Genomic DNA, 22,207 nt, shown 5'->3' on the forward strand with positions numbered 1-22,207 from the left:
CATACTGGTCTGATCAACCACAGTCGGATGCCACTTTGGTCCTCTTCTATATGAAGGAAAACCTGCCCCTTAGAGAGTTAACAGTCTTTTATCTCTAGAGCAGTTATTTCAGCAGTAGTTGGTGGATCTTTAAGATCTATGAAATCCTTATCTTCTAAACAAATCCATATTCTCTTTACAAATGAGAATGACTGATAATGCCTGACAGTAGAAGCAGCATGGGGTAGTCAAAAGAATACAGGGCATAACACTACCACCAGACCTGCATTATGGTTTCATCTTTGCCATTTATTAGAGGGGCGACTTTGGATCGGTCCCTCTGCTCTATTTTCTATTCTGTAGAATGGTTACAATAATATTTGTACACTAATGACACATACAAAGCACTTCTGTAATTGTAAAGTATTTTAAAAACATATAGGCTATTATTAGTACTACTTGCTAACTTGATGATTAAAAAAAAATTCTTCAATCTTAGCTTACTGTTTATTAAATGAAGGTTGTCTGCTGGCTAAAAATAAGAAAAAGTTAACCAGAAAGTCAGTCTGTAGCAGATAAGTAACATCACACACTAACTAGTGATTGCTTACTTGATGCAATCCAGTGCAAAACTTAAAAAAAAAAAACTTCACATACTTCTAACATTTATTTAAAAAATCTTTGAATTCCAAATTTTCTTTCTCTCTCAAGCCCCTCCCTCACTAAGAAGACAAGCAATATGATAACCATTTTACATGTGAAGTCATGCAAACATATTTCCATATTAGCCATGTTGCAAAAACAAAACAAAACAAAAAAAAGCAATTAAAGTGAAATGGTTATACTTCAATTTGCACTCATGTCAGTTCTCTCTCTGGAGGTGGAGAGCATTTTTCATCATGAGTCCCTTGGAATTGTCTTGGATCATTGATTTGATCAGAGTAGCTAAGTCTTTCACATTTGATCATTGCTACAGTATTGTTGTTACTGTGTTCGATGTTCCCTTGGTTGTGCTCACTTCACTTTGCATCAGTTCATATAAATCTTCCTAGGCTTTTCTGAAACTATACTGCTCATCATTTCTTACAGCACAATAGTATTCCATCACACTCATATACCATAACTTGTTCAGCCATTCCCCAATTGATATTCTTACTCTCGATTTCCAATTGCTTGCCACTACAAGAAGAGCTGCTACAAACATTTTTGTATGTATGTCTTTTTCCTTTTTTTTAGGGAGAGAGATCTCTTTGGGACACAGACCTAGCATTGACATTGCTGGGTGAAAGGGTGTGCAGAGTTTTATAGCCCTTTGGGCATAGTTCTAAATTCTCCAGGATGGTTGGACCAATTCACAACTCCACCAACAGTGCATTAGTGTCCCAGTTTTTCCACATCCCCTCCAGCATTTGTCATTTTCCTTTTCTATCATGTTAGTCAACCTGACAGGTGTGAGGTTATACCTTAGAGTCATTTTAATTTACCTTTAATTAATAGTGATTTGGAGCATTTTTTCATATGCTTATGGATAGCTTTGATTTCTTCATCTGAAAACTGCCTGTTCATATCCTTTGACCATTGGGGAATGCCTCTTATTTTTATAAATTTGACTCAGTTTTCTATATATTTGAGAAATGAAGCCTTTATCTCAGAGAAATTTGCTATAAATCCCAACCCCCCCAGTTTCCTACTTTCCTTGTAATCTTGAGTACACAAAAAATTTTCTAAATGACAGCATACAATAAGTACAGCATAAAACCTATTTACTAATTGTAAAATATAGTAACAATCTTGTCTCAGTAAACCCCTGGCCACAAAACCTTGTCAGCTATATGCAAATGCATCTACTGCCACCCAGACTGATGCATAAATGGATATGAAGTATACTTAAAATTTTAAATCAATACATTTAATAAATGTTAATGCAATAGGTTAAATCACAAGACACTTAAATATAAAGCCAAACTTAAACACACAAACACACATACACATAATAACCTCCAACAAAGTCATCTTGTACTCAATAATCGAGAGCTTTACTGGCCACAAAGGGAATTCCAAAAATGAACACTCTGCCTCCAATATATGAGATTTTAATCAGCAGCAGGGTTTTGGTTGATTTCCCCTGCCCCCTGGGCACAACGAGACATGATTCTTACATAATTAAGGACTAAAGTGAAACTAAACTAAGACACTCTAGCTAAACATATGTAGTGATTTATTTTTAAAGGTCCTGAAGAGTTGTCACCCTGAAGCAACACTGAACACTTTGCTCTGTGGCCGATACGGTTCATCACATACTAATTAGGCTGCATGTTCTGTCAACGCTTTCATGCTCTTCTTCTATTAATTGATCATTCTGCCAAATTAATGACACCACTACGTTGGCTGTGAATTCCCTGAGCTCCTTTGCCTGTGAGATACAAGAAGGAATTAAAAAAGAAAGAGAGAGAAATGATTACAGGACTTAGATTTGATGCGACATTAGAAAACATTTTGCTTCAATCCTGTTTATAGTAATGTACCCTTGGACCCAAAATGCATTCATTTTCCTTAAATAAAGTAAGCCTTCCAGGTAATTTGATTAACCTGACTACAGCAGAGCAAAACCCTGACTTTTTAACAATACAAAAGAATTCCACACTGAAAATAGGAGTCAACTACACTTAAGTAGAAAGAGAGAAAAAAATTGCTTGTAAGGACTGGTAAAACTCAATGAACTTATCATACTCTCTTCTCAAATAAAGGCCTAAACAAGCTTCTCAAGATGCCTATAAAAATCCTCTGAGATAATTTTTAGTTTACATCATTGCAAATCACTGTCATTACGAAGCAGCCATTAAACATTGGGTGAAGTGCCGTTAATCTGAAGATGGTGCAGTAGTAACTCTAATGACTTCTGAACACAGGGAGGTAAGAGGATATATACACATGGATTTAAAGGTGGTAGTTGTTGGTTTTTTGTTTTCCTTTTTAATGAAATCTGATGTGACTATAACAAAATCAGTATGTTATAAACAGTTGAGTACAAAACATATTACAGCAATGTTCTTTACACTTTGACACCGCATTAAGATTATGGAAGATGAAAAAAATGAAATCACAAAGCCATAGCCAATGACAACACACTACTGCCACCTAATGCTTAGTAAAATATTACCTGGATATGTTCCTCAACTTGGTCTATGCAACACTAGTAAAACTAAAAATATGTCTGATTATTTCTAATAGAGATTTAACAAAACTGCAGGTATTAAATTCCTTCTTATCTTTTTAAGGACACATATGATGTGCATAATCTGTGGGAAAGGCAGTGGAAAAAGCTCTAGCTCAGCAAGGTTTCACGTTTAACAAACATTTGCTAGTTGCTTCCTGAGGGCAAGGCACTTTAGCTACTAAGAGAGACTGAAAATTTGGGTGAGTAAATAGTCCTGTCTTCATAAAACTTAGAGTCTAATATTTCTAGACATCACAGAAACCCATATGACTGTCATACATGTTATTACTTGATAAGTATGATAGAAAGGTACAAAACAAAGTGCAATGTGAAGTCCAAGAGGGAAGGTCGCTACTGGCATGTAAGTTTTTAACTGTAATAGACAGAAGGAACTTTGTGAAAGGGAAGAAATCAATCCCCAGAAGCAGTAGCTGCTTATCTTTCTAAGGAATGGTGATGTAGATCCCTACAAGCTCTCTCAGGGAAAAGATTATCCAGTAAGAGTAAGTGGAAGAAGGGAAATACGGTAGTGGTTACGGTTCTGTACTATGGCATAAAGAGACAGTTACGGCATATAGGAGGTGCTTAATAAATACTTGGTGACTGATTTAACTGCTGTACTGCTAACAATGAAAGAAGTTGGCTTTCTTTCTATGGCATGTATCTAGGACTCATTAAACTATATGACTATTACCCATTTCTGGTAATTCAATTGGGGACAAATGATTTTGCCATACAGTATGCAAAAAACATTGTTGAAGATTATTAAGCTTTAGGCAAAAATCTGTAGAACTTAAAGGAAGAGGTGCTGTTTCATGACTACTGTTTAGTGAAGGCAACATTTTAGAAGATTGGAGAACTGAAGAGCTTGTTAAGAAAATAGTATCAGAACATAATTTGGATTCCTGGATGACTATTTAAAACACAGGAATGACAGGCTGCTGGTCAGGGATGGAGCCCACCTAAACAAGGGCTGGTAAAATATATTTGTCTGAGTTTTGCGAATCATAGAAAAGTTTTAAAGTAAGTGAAAGAATGCTACTAATGAGCTAGGTACCATAAAAATAATATTTTATATAGCACTTTAAGGCTTACAAAGACATTATATGTATGTATGTGTGTGTGTGTGTGTGTGTGTATGTGTGTGTGTGTATCCCACTCACACCCCATTTTAATTTTCCTAGCAACTCTGTGAAGTAGGTACTATTATTCTTATCTTTTACAGATGAGGAAACTAGGGCTGAGAAAAGTTAAGTGACTTGCCCAGTGTCACAAATCTAGTAAGTGTCTAAGGCAGGATTCAAGCTTAGGTCTTCCCAATTTCACATCCATGTGGTGTCAAACTAATAGAAATGGGGGTCACTAAACTGTACGTAAATGTCTTTGCAGGCCTCATATTGACTTAGAAAACCACATACTAATGTTTTCTGTTTTACAGGATTTTAATTTATTTTGTTAACTATTCCCCAATTACATTTTAGTCTGATTTAGGTTACATTCCACAGTGTTGTGGATGGCTTGTTTGATACCTCTGCCCTACACTACCTACCTGCCCAGACAAAACTTTCTTCTAATTTCACTTCTAAAGATAAAGGAACCACTGCAAGGGGAACTTTGATTTAGAATTTGATTATCACCGCCAAGGAGTGATAGCATGAAGTGATAGCATGAAAATAATGGGCACCTTAAGTAAAGTGACCATTTCATATAAGAATTGCTGATACAGGGGCAGCTAGGTGGCACAATGGATAGAGCACCGGCCCTGGAGGCAGGAGGACCTGAGTTCAAATCTGACCTGAGATGCATAACACTTACTAGTTGTGTGACTCTGGGCAAGTCACTTAACCTCAACTGCCTCCCCCAAAAAATAATTCTGATACTGCGCGTGGCACACGGCTGACATTTAATAAATGTTTGTTGACTGAAAAATCTGAGACCTACCCTGGATTTTAGTAGAGCAGATTTCAAAAAGTTCAGAGCAAGTATAGGTAACAATGTATATTCTAAAATTCAATTGAACAAATCATCCCAAGAAGGACAGGAAGGTCTAAAGAATGAAATTCTGAAAACACAAAGAAAAACTGAACAAGTTTGTCTAAAGAAAAAAACGTACAGGGAATTCACTAATTAACCTATGGATCATATAAAAAGATATGGATCACAGAATCATGGAATTAGACCTAGAAGGAACTTTAGATCATGCAGGACAAGTCCCTCATTTTCTTTTCTTTAAATTTTATGTAAAAATATCATTATGAACTTGAAAATTATCAACAAAATAGGACATATGCACAAACAAATGCCAGAAAATGGGGATTACACATAAAACCAAAATTCACTATGTATAACTTGCTTTTAATCTACATTAACTTTTTAAAATACTTAAAAACTGTTGTTCTGAAATTAACCACCAAGTAAATGATTATTTCCACACACAATGGAAAAGCAAAATGCTGCTGATGCAGCCACCAATCCGTACCACGTGCAGCTTGCCTCTCCCTCCAAGTGTACAACATGTTATTTTCAAAACCATCCTGCTTGTCTGTGTTTCCATCTATTCTCCCCTACGCATTTTTCTTAAATGCTTGATGCCCATCTGCTTTTTAAAATTTTGGTAATTCAATCTGAATTTCTATTCTTCTATAATGCTACATGGCTTTGAAACATGATGTACCATCGTATATGACGAATCAAACTTGGGGGTCACTCTAAGAGCAATGAAGAAGCACACAGTGGCTACGACATATAACAAGTGGCTGAAAAGTTATCATTAAAGTGTTCTATAACCAGAAAAGAGGTAGACCAGTCTTTTAATAAGAGACATAGCAAGCAGACAGCCTGTATACTGGACTTGCAGCCGTATGATGTCATGAAATTTAGAAGAAAGTCCGGGACCGAAGGCTGACTCTCTGTGGAGAAACTACTGGTGGAAATGAATGAAAATTACACATGGTAGGAAGGTGTGGACAGGCTGTGAGCTGCTGAATTGCTGTTTGACTTATCAAGCATGTGAGTACTCCAACAGATCCCCGGCCTTGTAAAACCTTACACTAATGGCTATTACCTAGATAGTAACTCTTAATTTTCAAAATCAGCTCTCAGAAAAAAGTCATGCACAGAAACACTCTTCCAATTCAATGTTTCTTTGTGCTTGTGATCTTAATGACATGGTTACTTTCTCTGGTGATACTGATCACACCCAACAGCCCCTTTTCATCCTGTGTGATTCCCATCTGTGTCCTCCCATAATGCACCACAGGAGGTCAGCTCCTCATGCTGAAGTTCCTTCCATGTCTTTAAATAAGTTGTAGCTGGCTGTCAACGCAAACTAAAGTTGTCCATGCCATTAACCTTCACTCCCTCTACATGAGCAGCTTGCTATCCCCCTCCTCTAGGATCAATACATCTCCCCTACGCTACTGTTGACGCTGTCCCTCGCATGCGCGTCACGGCTGCTGCTGTGCTGGACATTCTCTATACCTACAATGCCTATCTCCACCACCTTCTGGGTCACTGACAATTTCATACATATAGTAGCATCTCACTGTTTATCACCAGGCAGCAAAGAATACAGGTGTTAAAGATGAAATTTTATTTCAGATTGGAAAGAAGCTTGTGCCTCAAGAACACTAGACACTTTCTCAAAGGGCACAGCAGCTTACTCTTCTTTCTATTTAATACTGAAACCAAGTCACCAAAATGTGTACTAATAGACCAGCTCGCAGCTGTCCATCCAACTGTAATTCAAATTCTGGAAAAGAGGAATTCTTTGAGCAAAGGAGATGGGTCAAGAAGATGGCTCATACTATACACTCTCCCCAATCCCCACTGACTCTCAAGAAAACCTAAAAGGGGAATATGCAAGATAACAGAACGATTGCAACTGAATCCAAGGTACAAAAAAGAAGGTACTTAATAACGTAAAATTCTTAGGAATCAACACTGGGATACACTAATCCTTATAGTGTTCAACCAGCACTGGTCCCTTCAGGAAATAACAAATGAAATCAGCTTGTGCCTGAGATCTGTACCGAAATTCCCCCTGGTGGCACAGAATTTGCCAGCAAACACCTCACCTCCTGACCACCTTCCAATAAACTGTAGACACAGATTCTTCTCATCTATGTGAGGAGGAAGAAAGGACGCATGTTGCCTTCTACCTGGAGGAACCCCTAGATGAGGACTCCCAAGGCTACAGAGATTCTGCCTAGAAAATTCTCTGCCCTTCTTCAACTCTGCAAAAAATTACAGGCACTCCAGAATAAAAAGAGAACCAAGGGAAAAACTAAAGCGGGGGGCCAGCCACAAGTAAACATTAAATATCTTTAACATGACTAACATGAACCAGAAGGAGAAGGGGCTAAAACCAAGCTGAGGTCAATGCTTTTCCCCAGAAGCTACCCAGGGTAAGGATCAAGGATGTTGCTGTTTACTCATCTCAGCCATGACTGACTTTTGGTGACCCCTTTTTGGAGGGTTTTCTTGGCACAGATATCAGAGTGGTTTGCCATTTCCTTCTCCAGCTCATTTTACTAATGAGAAAACTGAGGCAAATGGAGTTAAGTAACTTGCTCAAGGTCACACAGCTCATAACTGTCTTGAGGCCAGATCTGAATTGCTAGCTGTCCGGGGACCAAGACTGGTGAAACCTAAATCTCTCAACATGAGAGGAGACTGAAATCTATTATCTGTAGTCAAATGACAGAGATGTACCAACCAGCAAATGGAGAAGAGTCAGAAAGTGACTGACAGGGGAATAGAAGGAAAAACACCAAAAATTTCAAGAAGAAAAACTCAGTAAGAACCTAGAGCACAAGTAGATAAAAATGAAAAGGATCTTAAAACTTGAAGGAAGGCTAAATACTTACCCCTCAGAGATTACAAAACTCTCAACAAATATTACAAGATAAAGGGAAGAAAACCAATGCCTCATGAAACACAGAACCCTGTGAAATCCGAAGAGAAAAAATAAGAAATTCCAGAATACTTAAAAAAGAAATTAAATCCTTAAGAGAAACTAGGAATAAATATAAGCAGGATCACCCAAATCTTGCCAGCTAATGTTATAAAATGCAAAGAAGCTATATTTTATATAGGAAAACAATATTCTAAAAGGCCAAAGATAAAGGCTTACAACCAACAATCTACCCATCAAAGCTGTATAATTTTACTGGGGAAAATGACTATCTAAATGATCAGAGAACTTCCAAGTATTTTGATGAAAAGAACAGAGCCAAAGAGAATCTCTGAAATGCAAACAGAAGTCAAGAGAAACCTAAAATGATTAAAGGACACTGAGGCAAGGGGATGAGAAAGTGACTCACATAATGAGAAAGTGTTTACACTCTAAAGTGAGGGAGAAGAAACAAGGGTGTCCTGAGAACTTTAGAGTCTTTAATGGTCACAAAGGAAGTTAAATAAGACAAAGGACTCAAGGGTAGTTTGGTTCTGTTTTGGTGAACTTAAGTGAAGGGATAGAAAAAAGAATACAGTACAGAAGGTAAAGAAAAAATGAAACTTACTATTTCACCTAATCAGGGTCTATGAGAAAAAGGCTGTATCACCATGCAGGAATGGCTAGGGAAAGCTGAAGCCACATGAACCTCCCTTTCAATGGAAATGCTACAAGGAGGGCTGGAGACACAATTAGTATAGAAATACGTTAAACTCAACAAGAAAATGGGCAGGGAAGGCTAGAATGAGGAATGTATTAGTCACAAAGAAGACAAATTTCCAACTCTGGAGTTTGGATTATGAAGTGGGGATTGAAAGGGAAAAAAAAAGGTAAAAAACACATGACTGAGGTGTAGGTAAAGTGAAAAGAAAAGAGGCTGTGGAACTTAAGTAGAGCACATATCATAAAACTCTTTTTCTCTCATTACCTTTTTCTTTGTAAATAAGGGGTAGGGGCAAGGATATAAAAAAGATATAAGCAGAAAGGATGGAGGGAAATATGTAATTAACCAACATAATCCTGAGTCTTAATGGGATGAAATCATCTATAAAATGAAAGAGGATAATGAAAGTAGATTAGAAAGCAGAATCCAACAGTATGTTGTTTAAGAAATACACTTGAAACAAAAAGATTCAGAGGTAAAATGAGGAGCAGGAGCAGAATTTATTATGCTCCAGATAAATTCCAAAAAAGCAGGAGTAGCAGTCATGATCTCAGATAAGAGTAGAAATATATATGTTTAAATGAAATAAACAGGGAGACTATACTATGCTTAAAGTCATTAAAGATAATGCTTTTCTAAAAAATGTATACTTAATGTATATGTACCAAATGACAGTCTCTAAATATTTAAAGTACAAGTTAATCATTTTATAGGGAGAAGTAGACAATAACATTACAGCTGGGGACCTCAACAGACTTCTTTCAGACTTAGACAAATCTACCAAAAAGAAACACAAGAACTTGACTAAAATTTTAGAAAAGTTAGATATGACAGAACTTTAACAATTACTGAAGAGGATCAAAAAGAAGCATACTATCTCATTTCATCCTCACAACAACTCTGGGAGGTCAGTGCTATTATTATCCCTATTTTACAGATGAAAAACTGAGGCAAACAGAGATTAGGTGCTTTGCCCAGGGTCACACAGCTAGTAAGTGTCTGAGGCTGAGTTTGAACTCAGGTCTTCCTGACACCAGTCTAAGTGCTCTATTCACTGTGCCGCTAGCTTTTCCCCATAAGACAACACACAAAAACTTTTAAAATACGAGACCTTAAGGGACAATTACTGGTTGGTCCAGTGACTGGGAGAAAGAAGTGGTTTCACTTAATCTCATAGCCTACCAATACCAAAGTTAGAAGAACAGAAGTGCCAGAGGAAGAAGAAAATAGAAAAGAATGAAAAAGAAAACAAAAGCAGAAGAAAAGAGAATGTAAAAGCAGAGGTAACAGCAAAAGGGCAGAGAGAGGGGCATAGTGAACTATTTACTTTAATCATTATTTTTAAAAGGCAGCCAGATTTTATCATCCTGGAAAGCCTAGAAGGCAATCACCAAAAGGACGACATCTCATAGACTTTCAAAAAAGCAAGTTCCAGGGTATTACTAGAGGATTGCTATCTTCTAAGTCCTATATCCTTTACAACCTACATCGGCCTCAACAGCAGCAATGCTATTCATAAGGATGATGGAGTCATTAAGTAAAAAGTATTCAAAAGATCCAGCTCAACAACTTACTGTGTGATACTGAACAGTCACTGAATCTCTCTGGGTTTCAGTTTACTCACAGTGCGTGCTATTATTGTAGTTTACTCACAGTGTGTAAGTACTATTATTGTTATGATGATCATGATAACTTATATTTAATTAGCACTTAAGAATTTACAAAGTGTTTTCCTTATAACAATCCTGGAAGCTTGTCAGTCCAATATTATCTTCCCCATTTTTCAAATAAGGAATCTGGGGCTCAGAGACTGAGATTTGTTCACTTCCACAGCTAGTAATAAGCCTTTGAGTTAGCAATCTGACACTCCTTCAACTATACCATGGTTCTTCCCTATTATTTTTCACTATTGACATATTTTTATGCACCTATTTTTGCAAAAGGTAGCGAGGTAGCACAGCAGGTAGAGCACCAGCCCTGGAATCAGGAAGACTCATCTTCCTGAGTTTCTATCTGGCTTCAGATACTTCCTAGCTGTGTGACCCTGGGCAAGTCATCTAACCCTGCTTGCTTCAGTTTCCTCACCTGTAAAATGAGTTGGAGAAGAAAATGGCAAACCACTCCAGTATTTTTGCCAAGAAAACCCCAAATGGAATCATGAAGAGTCAGACACAATTGAGACAAATGAACAACATTTTTTCAAAATACTTTTTGTTTTTATCATCCATGACTTCTAAACTTTTCAAATATCTTATTTTCCGAGCCTTTTTTTGATCTAAGAGCAGAGCTTTTATATTCATAATTTCATATTTATATTAAGGAAATAATCTGTTTATTTTAAATTCTTCTGTGTTGTATCATACAGCACCTAAAAAGCAGTTGATTAGCTGACTTACATTTCTAAAACACCAAGAGTAACATCTTCTATAAAGAGCAAACAACTGTCTTGTTATTTTCACTTGAAACATTCTCAGGTTTTTTTCATCAAATGTGCCTCCGTACCTAAAATTTTTCTGCAACCATCCTGTAATCATTTTGCTTTGTAAAATGGTCCACAGACCTTGTATGTGAAGATCTAATCGTTCCACAGTCTCTCCTTTTCTGATGTGGTAATTTCCTTTAAGCCTATAACACAGAAGTTCCTTCTAGATTCCTGTAGGAATTAAAATGACTTACATTACCACCTCTTCCCAGTGTACAGATAACCATTTAAAATCATAATAAAACTCTAAATGCCCACACAAGTATTAAACAGCATTTTACACCCTTCCTCCATTAGGAAGCACAACACCCTGTATATTTCTTGCTCAAATTACACGGATTTCCTTTAAGATTAGGGAGCATATTGTAACAGCAGCATATAATTTTCCTACACAATAATTCTTTTCCAGTTGAAAGGTATCCTATAATATTACCAGCATCAACAGGAATAGACACCCAATTTTCAAATAGACAAAGCTTTTTTGGGGGAAGATTTATCCTCAGTAAACAGCAATTTTCAAATATGTAACAGCTGAAAAAAGATCGAAATAACATAACTAAACAGCCAAGATCTTTAAAACTTCCGAAATAGTAAATTATTCACATTGTTATTAGTAACAATCAACAAAGGTAATAGAAGTTAATCTTCATGAAGAAAAAAAAAGTTATGCATCCCGTTATTAATGGGTAAAATCTCAAAAAGTACAATGTTAAACTTATCATATGAAAAGATCCTAACTTTTTTTATTCTGTAAATTATGATACAGACATCTTGCTGATTATTATTGAAACATCTTTTAAAATGATCTTGCATTAAACTTTATTTTGCATATTACAATTTTATCTAAAATTTCTTGTTCAAATGATCCTCTCATTTGAATTTATAAGCTTTTATAATTTATATTTATCCATTCACATATCTTCTCTCCTCTATCTGATTATAAAGTTCTCGAAGGTAGTGACTATGTCCTATTTATCTTCATTTTCACCACCGTGGAGCACAGGGAATACAACAAGTCCTTAGTAAATTTGTAGAAAGAAAATTATTAGCAAGAATTCAGTGAGAGACTGTAAAACATAAATAAAGGGGGCATTTGCAAAACTTGGAACGTACAAGCAATATTTACTAATTCACCACGTGTTTTACCGTAAACTCTGTGGGCTCAGTTATTTGGAATATTTCACTAGAACAACTAATTACATAGGTGTTAAATGAGAAGTTTTCTGTACTTGACTAAGTGAAAATAAATAATAAATGTGCCCTTTTATGAAAGTTGGACACTGAATGATACCAGTTAGTCACATGTTCTGTTTTTAGCACTATCCAACTGTGTTGTGACTTAATGCTGACAACACAGACTGAGAAAACAGGATTATTCAAATTGCCAAGTGTAAATGTGACATTAGTTTACAAAATAATGACAAAAAAATTATCAATGAGTAGGATTGGTACAGATTTGGTTTGCCATTACTAACTCTAAGATAATCTCTTATTTGAGCATTTATCTGGGAAAAAGCCAGGTCTATAGCAGCCAAAAAATCCAATGAGATTTTGGGCTATCAGCACAGTACCAGAAATGACAGACACAGAAAAAAGGTGCCCAAGATAAGTGAGGAGACAAGAGCACCAATGAACTGCATCTCAGGCCAGGCAAGAACCACCAAATAGGATTCCTGAGCCACTACCAGGAATATCTGAAAGACAATGGGAAAGGGGAGAGGTACCACAGTGTTGGAGAAGGGCAAATATACTTTAGATTTTCAAAAAAGGCAAAAACAAGAGTCCAGGCCAATGAGCTTGACTTCAACCCTGGGGAAAGTTCCAGAATGGATCATTAAAGAGACAGCTGGCAAACACTGAGAAAGGGAGTAGTGATCGTGAAGGACCAGCATAACCCCAAGAACCAGCCATACCAGACTGACCTCACTGCCTTTTTTCACAGAATTACTACAATGGATGAAGGGAATCTAGTTTATCTAGATCATGGATTATTCCAAAGCTTTTGATAAGGTATCTCTCATTCTTCTTGTGGAGAATATGGAAAGATATGGGTTAAATAATAATACAATCCGATGATGCAGAACTGGTTAGAGGGCCAGACTCAAAGAGTAGTTGTCATAGCTCAATGTCAATGTGGCAGGAAACCCCCAGGGGAATGCCCCAGGGATCTATGCTTGACCCCATGGTATTTAACATTTTTATTAATAATCTGGACAAAAGCATGCAGGATATGGTCACAGAATTTGAAAATGACACAAACTGGAGAAACAGATAATGCACTAGATGACAGTCAGGATGCACAAAGATCTGAACAGGTTGGAGCACCGGGCTCGACCTAGCAACATGAATTCAACACGTCTAAATGGGAAGCTTTATACTTTGAGTAAAAAGTCGATTTCACGACTGGGGGAGCCACAAATGGACAGCAGTTCTGAAAAAAGGTCTGCAAACTTCATATGACTGGGGGTATTACGAGGCAGCCTTACTAGCTGAAGGATCTCAGACTATATAGCAGTCTCACTGTATGCCACTGGCCTCAGGCCTGTTCTGGAGTCTTGTGTTTGGCTTTGGGCACTCTGGTAGAAGGAGGATGCTGAAAAGCCAGAGAATGTTCAGAGGATGGTGAAGGGCCTGAAGACCATATTACAGGAGAAGGGGTCAAAAGAACTAGGCATAGTTAGCCTGGCTTCCTTTAAGACCTCCTTCCACAGGAAGCCTTCCTTTGCCCCTCTTAATTCCAGTGCTTTCTCAAAGGATATGAAAAGCAATTTTTCAATGAAGAAATAAAAGATATAGTCACATGAAAAAATGCTTTAAATCATCATTAATTATAGAAATGCAAATTTAAATACCTTTGAGATATCACCTCACACCTTTCAGATTGGCTAAAATAACAGAAGGGGAAAATGACAAATGTTGGAAGGGTTGTGGGAAAATTGGGACAGTAATAACTGCTGGTGGAACTGTGAACTGATTCAACCATTTTGGAGAGCAATCTGGAATTATGCCCAAAGAATTATAAAACTGTGTATACTCTTTGACTCAGCAATACCACTGTTAGGTCTGTTTGCCAAAGTGATCAGGGAAAAAGGAAAAGAACCTATATGTTCTAAAATATTTACAGCAGCTTTCTTTGTGGTGACAGAGAACTGGAAATTGAGGGGATGCCTATCAATTGAGGAATGACTAAACAAGTTGTGGTATATGACTGTGATGGAATACTATTGTGCTGTAAGAAATAATGAGTGGGTAGATTTTAGAAAAACATGGAAAGACTTTCATGAAATCATGAAGAGTGAAATAAGCAGAACCAAGAGAATACTGTATATAGTAACAGCAATATTGTTCAAAGAATAACTGTAAATGACTAAACCATTCTGAGTACTATAAATATCCAAATCAACTACAAAGGACCTACTATTCACCTCCAGAGAAAACACTGATAAGTAGAAGGATGCATAGTATGGTTTTACATATATCCATATATACGTACGTGTGTGTGTGTGTGTGTGTGTGTGTGTGTGTGTGTGTGTGTATGTGTGAGAAATGGTGGCCTTCTGTAGAGAGGGAGAGGCAGTCCAGAACTTAAAATGTGACAAAAAACTAAACTAAATTTTAAAAAATTCCAGTGCTTTCCCTCTTTTAATTATTTTATTTATCCTGTATGTAGCTTGCTTTGTATATATTTGTTTGCACATTATCTCTCCCATTAGACTATGAGCTCCTGGAGAGCAGGGACCATCTTTGGCCTCTTTCTGTATCACCAGTGCTTAGCATAGTGCCTGGCACTTAATAGGTACTTAATAAATGTTTAATGAATTGAACTGAACTGAGAAAAAACTCAGAGGGAACATGAAATCTGTCTTAGGATTAGACTTTCCACTTGGCCTCACTGGGCAGAACCAGGAGCATTAAGGGGAAGTAACAAAGAGGGAATAGACGTCAGAAGACAGGAAAGACCTCTAACAATTCTAAGTGTCCCAAAGTGGAATGGGATGCCTCCAGAGGTGGGACGTTGCCCATTACAGGAAGTCTTCTGAAAGCCCAGGTGTGCGCTGGCTCCAACATCATGGCCATTCTAACCACATCCAAATTAGAGAACATGTGATTGAGGCTTCAAGCTTCCTGGCTACCAGAAGATTTCCATCTCCAAAGAGCTCCCCAGGTCTGATGCTGGTGAGTGGGAGCACACAACAGCTGAGAAGCGCCTCATTCCTGATGGCAGTGGATTTCAGTACAACCCAAACAGGTGCTTTTCCACAAATGGGAGCTGGGCTCGTCACTCACGGGGATGGCTTCTGTGACAGTTGCCCTTTTCAGGCCCAAATACAACTTTATACTCCTAAAAAAAGGGCTCTTTCTGCCTTCCTTGCTGCCAGGTGTCATTTCATATTACTTCCACCACCTCACATCTCCTCCTGATTTGCTATTTCTAATCTGCTTTGGGCTAAGGAACCAAATAATCAAGCTGATCATAACTGATAAGAATGGACTCTGAGTCATGGCTGAGGAACCGTCCCCAAGAACAGATTTTACCCACAGCTTTTTATAACATCAATATTGGCTGCTCTGGCACCTTTTTTGACAACTTATTGATTTTTATCTATGTCCTAGATAACTGAGGTCACTCAATAAGTGACCTGTGAATAATTAGCTCATTTTTTTAAACATTTCATCGCTGCTATCAATCAACAAGCATTTATTAAGTATCTGCCATAAGCTAGCGATCTATAAATTGTACACAATAAGACTAACCAGTAAAAACATTATGATCCAGCTAATGAGCCAACAGGAGGGCAACGGCTGGTGTAACACGGCTTCCTGAGGCCAGAGATGTGTAAAGGAACCCTAACCCTGAGACCCTCCTCTATACTTGTCTGAAGGATAGTAGCTGCAAGCTCAGCCAGACTTGGAAAAGGACAATTAGAGAAGACGAAGGCCCTCTCACTTGGCAAAGAGATTCTGGTTCAGGTGAAAGTTGTGCTAGCTCCAGAACAAGGTGATCTCCAACCCTTTGAGGGTCCCATTACTGTGTAATCCAGTCTTTCACAGCCCCAAATTCGTTTTCCTGTTTTCCCTCGATATGCACAACCAGAGTCTGAACAATGACCACAAGTGCCTAATTAAAGCTAACAGCAAATGAATAAAATATACACTTACGTTCAACTATGTCTAAACTTTTTATTTCGATAATGTTACTTTGTAGTGAAATTCTTGGACATAAAAATCACTTTTATATTACTGATTCATAATTCAAAAGACATTCATTAAGCACATACTATATGCAATAGACTGACATTAAGTGCTTGGAGAACTATAAAAATAAACACAGCAGGAGGTTTTGTTTTAAAGAGACAATTTTAAAGTAATCCATTGCCAACCTACCATACATAACATGTAATACTGGACAGCATCAGATAAACATTAAAAATAACAATTCTTTGTCTTCAGTTGTTTGCAAAACATTTTGTTTACAGTGATAAAGGTAGAGGAATGAAAGATTTCACCGTGGCTTTTAAAAAATTAACAAATTCTGCAGAAAAGTGGCTTATCAAAAGTTTAATGAAAAGCAGTTAAACTGTTGGCAACTCCCCCTGCCCCCTAATATTACTGAAACTTAAAATGGAATCAAATCATCATTCTAATTACATTATACTACTCTGCATTTGCTATGTACTATTAGGCATTCAAAAATTTTCTAACGTAATTCAGAATCAGGTTAAAAAATACTTACCATTAAAATGAGCTTTTGGTATTTCTGTTTCAGGTCTTTCATGCTTGCCGATGGCTCCGCACCCAGAACACTGTACCAGTCCTTTTGAGGGAAGGGTTCAAAAGCCATGGTACACTGCACAAGGCCTTTCCTTAATGTACTGCGTTAAAAATATTGAAAATACTTCATTACACTTTACATTAATCTAATGGAAAAGGGAGGAAGCAATTAGGTTTGGAAGTCTGAAAATATTTACATAGTTCATATTTATAGAGTTTTATGGTTTAGGGAGCACTTTACATATATCATTTTGTTTGATCTTCACAAAATCAATCAACAAGCATTTATTAAGAATCTGTGTGTTAGGCACAAGGTGGGGGATAAATATATAATGAATGAAACAGTCTCAACTAACAAGGAATTTATACTGTAACAGAGAAAACAAGGATGATATCTATATATGTGTCTGTACATAACATAGTGTGTATGTATATAATATGTACATATACAAAAACATATAAATTAACATATATGTATATATAAAACTTGTGCAGGTATGTATGTATAGGCCCAGCTAAAATGCTACCTCCATCCTAAGCCTTGCGCCCTCCAGTGACTTCAAAGAAAAGTGCCCTCTATTGCCCGTGGGCTCTCATACCCCATGGCGCCCCTCTTGTGCACTTGTACCCTCCACTTGACATAGACTTTATGTTTTTCACATACATCCCCTTCTCTCCATCGGTGCCAGCCTGGTACAGACGCCTATCACCTCTACCATGGACCAATGAGATATCATTCTGGGCGCTCTTCCTGCCTCTAGTCTCCCCCTACTCCAGTCTGTCCTCTCCTAGGCTGCCCAAGTGATCTTCCTAAAGTTTGGGTTTGACTGTGTCACTATACTCTTTTACTCAACAAACTCCAGTGGCTCCCTATTACCTCCAGGATCAAATATAAAATTCTCTGTTGAACTTTTAAGGACTTTTGCAACCTGATCACTTCTTTCCTTTGCAGTTTTCTTATACTTTACTCCCTTTTGAGTAGTCTACAATCAAATGCTCTCCTTTCTCCTGGCTTCCTCAGTTAAATAAATAAAGGCAGTCTGGGAAGGGGGAGGGCTCTAGCAGTTAGGAGAGAGGACCAAGGATGGTTTCATGTAGAAAGTTGTGCTTGGGCTGCATCTTGAAGAGAGGGATTCTATGCATGGGGCAGGGAAGGGGGGATGGGAAAGGGGAGGGGGAATCATTGCATGCAGAGACATGGTAAACAAGGGATGGGGTGTCATGGACGAGGTACAGAGAGAAAACCAGTGTGGCTGGATCACAAAATGTGGGAAGGGGAGTAATGTTCAATGAGGCTGGAATGATAGCTTGGGGGGTCAGGTTGTCAAAGGGATGAAAAGTTAAACAGATGAGTTTATGTCAAGTCTGTTTGGCAGGTTTCTAAAAGAAGCATAGTAAGTGTGAAAAGCACTGAATTTCATCTCTGCTCTAAGCTACCCATGTGACCCTGGGGCAAGTCACTTAAGCTCCCTATGTGACCTTGGGCAAGTCACAACTTCTTGGAGATTCAGTTTCCTAGTCTGTAAAACGAAAAGGTTAGAATAAATTGTCACTAAGGTCTAGTCTAGAGGGGCAGCTAGGTGGCGCAGTGGATAGAGCACCAGCCCTGAAGTCAGGAGGACATGAGTTCAAATCCAGCCTCAGACCAAACACTTGACACTTACTAGCTGTGTGACCATGGGCAAGTCACCTAACCCCAATTGCCTAAAAAAAAAAAAAACCCCAAAACAAACAAACAAAAAAAACTAAGGTCTAGTCTAAATCCAAGAGTGTTCTTATCCATATTTTATAGAAGAGGAAACATTTTTCTTTCCATTATTCCTGCTTTAGTAAATTACAATTACTATACATATTTGACAATTACATCTTAACTCTTAGAGAATTGTATTTGTAGATGCCCATAAATGTGGAAAAAAGGTTAAACATAAGATAAAAGGATAAATCAAACTTCTTAATTACCTAAGAGAAAATGAAGCAAATACATTTAAGACAATAGCACATGTAAATTCATAGATAATAGTTCACATAAGCTGAAGAGATCTAGAGCTGAAGAGGAAGGCTAGTACAGCTGAAAGCGTACTTGTGCTGGTGTCTAAGAACCTGAATTCAAATCCCATTTCTCATGTTTACTACCTGGGTGACTCAGGGCAAGTAATTTTGTCTTCCTGGCCTTCAGTTTCTTCAAATGTAAAATGAGGGGGCTGGATTAGATGGCTTCTGGGGTCTCGGCTTTAGATATAGGACCCTATGACCTAATGTCCACCTGGTCCAAATTCCTCATCCTAGAGATGGGGAAACTAAGATTAAGTGACTTGACCAAGGTCACCCAAGAAGTAAAATCAGAAACTGCACTGGAATCCAGATCCTCCAACACCAGAGTCAGTCTTCTTACATTTACATGGGGCCTTCAAGTTTGGGACTTTCAAGCTTACAGAGATTTACATATTTTACATAACAACAACCTAGTCATACAGGTAATATGACTGTGCCCATTATACAAACAAGGAAACTGAGGCTGAGTAAGGTTAAATGGCTTGCCTATGGTGAGTGCCTGAGGCAATATTCAAACCCAAATCTTCCAGACCTCAAGTCCAAGCCCCTATATATGCTCCCTAAAACAGTGAAAAGCATAATTGTCAAGAGAGCTGGATGGCCAGTTACTACCTTCCTTATGACGTTTTCAGTAAACCTTCTGGGGCCTCAGTATCCTCATCTGGAAAATAAGGGTTTCGATTTCATGACCTCAAGGGAAAAGGAGAAGGGAACAAGTATTAATTAGGCACTGGCTATGTGTGCTAAGTGCCTTCTAAAGTACTAAGCACTGTGCTAACTGCTTAACATTTGATCCTCACAACCATCCTGGGAGGCAGGTGCTATTACTCCCATTTTACAGCTGGGGAAACTGAGGCAGGCAGGAAACTGAGACTCATCCAGGGTCATGCAGCTGATGTCTGAGACCCACCACCCTATGCACCACTCATCTGCCTCACTAAACCTACATACTCTTGAGAGTTTCCTCATTTAGAAAATGAGTTTGGACTCCATGAAGACTCAGGGCCCTTTTCTAACACTAAATCTATAATACCCTGACAAATAAATGCTTATTGACTATGATCATGAAACTGGGGGATCCTCTCCGGACTTTTTTTTTTTTAAACTATTGTAAACTATTATTTTTATACTAATCAAGACTAAAGGATGACTAAAGACAAACATTGAAAAGACATCCAAAGAGCCACCAGAGAAGTCAGGACAGAAGAGAATAGGGGACAGGGAGGTGGCAGTGAATAGAGCTCCGGGCTGGAGTCAAGAAGACCTGAATTCAAATCCAGCTTCAGACACTTACGAGCTGGGTGAACCTGGTTGAGTCACTTAACCTATGTTTGCCTCAGTTTCCTCACCTGTAGAATGGGGATAATAATAGCACCTCTTTCCCTGAGTTGTTGCTAGGACAAGATGAGATTAAATTATAACGCTCTTAGGAGAGTGCCTGGCACAGAGTAGGAGCTATCTATATGAGGGTTATTTCGCTAACCACAGAGTCCTGAGTGTGAATCCTGGCTAAGCTACTTCCTACGTGTCTCACTACGGGGCAGTCATTTTCCTCTCTTTGGGCCTCAGTTTCCCTATCTGTAAAAAGAGAAGGTGGGGTCATTTGGTTTTTCTGGCATCTTCCAGCTCCAGACCCAGGGCAGGGAACTCCAAAATGGAGCCAACCAAGGCCCTTCCTCTATCTGGGCCTCAGTTTCCCCATCTGCAAAGGGAGGGGGTGGGACCAGCTGGGCACCTTCAGGCTCCGGACCTATGACCCGGCCCGAAGCGGAGGCCGCCCCAGAAAAGCGGGTCCCCCGGCCGCCCGCACTCCCTCCACCGGCCCCGCGGCTCTTTGGCGGCCTCCGGGTACCCTCGGCCACCGCCCGGCCCCCGCCCCACTGGGACGCCGTCTTACCGGAGTTCCCGGCGGCGCAGCAATACAAACTTGGGCCGCCGGCCGCTGGGCTCTAACCTTTCCGGCGGAAGTAGGTAATAGACCTCCTTTCCCCGCCCCCATCTACCTTGGCCTGTGAGGAAACCTTGTTTCCGGCCGGGCCACAATGACTGCAGCACCAGGAGGACGTCACGTCCTGATGATCGCGACGCCGTCTCCATGGTAACTAGACGCCTCTCGGGCCCGCGGGCGCCGCGGCGCTCTGGCCACTGCGCAGGTTCAGCTCTTCCTCCAGCCCGTGGCTCGCTGAGCGCGTGGGGACCTCGGTCCAGCCCCTGCCCGGGCAGGCCACAAGAAGCCGGGTCTCTGAAGGGATGCCAAAGGTAGAGGTCTTCCAAGGTCAGCATGCCAGTGCTGCTTCCCTGGCACGTCCCAAAGTTAAGGCACTGAGGGACAGCTCAGGACCGACCAAAGCTGCCACCAGAAGTAATTATCACGAGGGCGGCACTTGGCGTGGCCCTGGGACTTTTGCGTGGGCTTTAACGTCACGAGCTTTCTCTCCTGTCCTGGGAGGCCGGCGGGACGGGTGTCAGTCCCGTTTTGCAGGTGAGAAGCATCAGAGAAGCCCATAAGATCATGTTTAGAAGTGGAGGCTAACGTAGAGCCTAGCTAACACCACCCCCTTATTTTACAGATGAAGAGATTTGACGGGACCTCCCCAGAGTCACAGAAGGAGTGAGTTTCGGGCTGTTCAGTTGTGTCAGACTCTATGTGACTCCGTCTATGAGGTCTCCCTTGCCAGAGATACCGGAGTGGTTTGCCATTTCATTCTCTAGTGTGTCCCCACTTTACAGATGAGAAACTGAGAGAAATAGGAGTTAAGTGACTTGCCCAGGGTCACATGACCAATAAGTGTCTGAGGCTGGATTTGAACTCGGATATTCCTGACTCCAGGCGGGTTGCTCTGCACTCCCTAGCTGCCCTTCAAAAAATAACTCTGGTGTCACCTCCTTGATGAGGTCTTTCCTGATCCCCTCAGTTGGTAACAGTCTCCTCTGTCAACTAGTTAGAATCAACCTCTAATTTGTGGATGGCCAGAGACAAACAGAGCAGGCTGGAGACAGGAGAGTCAGGAATCAAACAGAAGTTTAATTTCAAAGTGAAGGAAACAGCTTGCAAAGAAGAAAGGGAACTAGACACATGTGCAGGGT

At 39.3% G+C, this 22,207-nt stretch overlaps 1 protein-coding gene across 2 annotated transcripts in view; it reads right to left on the minus strand.

Moving 5' to 3' along the window:
• DNAJC24 (DnaJ heat shock protein family (Hsp40) member C24) overlaps positions 1 to 21,096 on the minus strand; it is a 65,851-nt gene extending 44,755 nt beyond the window's left edge. Inside the window, exons 1-3 of one of the 2 annotated variants that reach the window (XM_027837780.1) lie at positions 21,018 to 21,096; positions 19,733 to 19,810; positions 17,031 to 17,169 (exon numbers count right to left, since the gene is read on the minus strand). In XM_027837780.1, the coding sequence (XP_027693581.1) occupies positions 17,031 to 17,138 (108 nt within the window). In that variant the 5' untranslated portion in view covers positions 17,139 to 17,169; positions 19,733 to 19,810; positions 21,018 to 21,096. The remainder of the gene's footprint in view (positions 1 to 17,030; positions 17,170 to 19,732; positions 19,811 to 21,017) is intronic. The other variant, XM_027837781.1, reaches the window with a different exon arrangement.
• Positions 21,097 to 22,207: the final 1,111 nt, after the last annotated feature.

This window comes from Vombatus ursinus, unplaced genomic scaffold, assembly GCF_900497805.2.
Source record: "Vombatus ursinus unplaced genomic scaffold, bare-nosed wombat genome assembly UNPS02014822.1, whole genome shotgun sequence".
NCBI lineage: Eukaryota > Metazoa > Chordata > Mammalia > Diprotodontia > Vombatidae > Vombatus > Vombatus ursinus.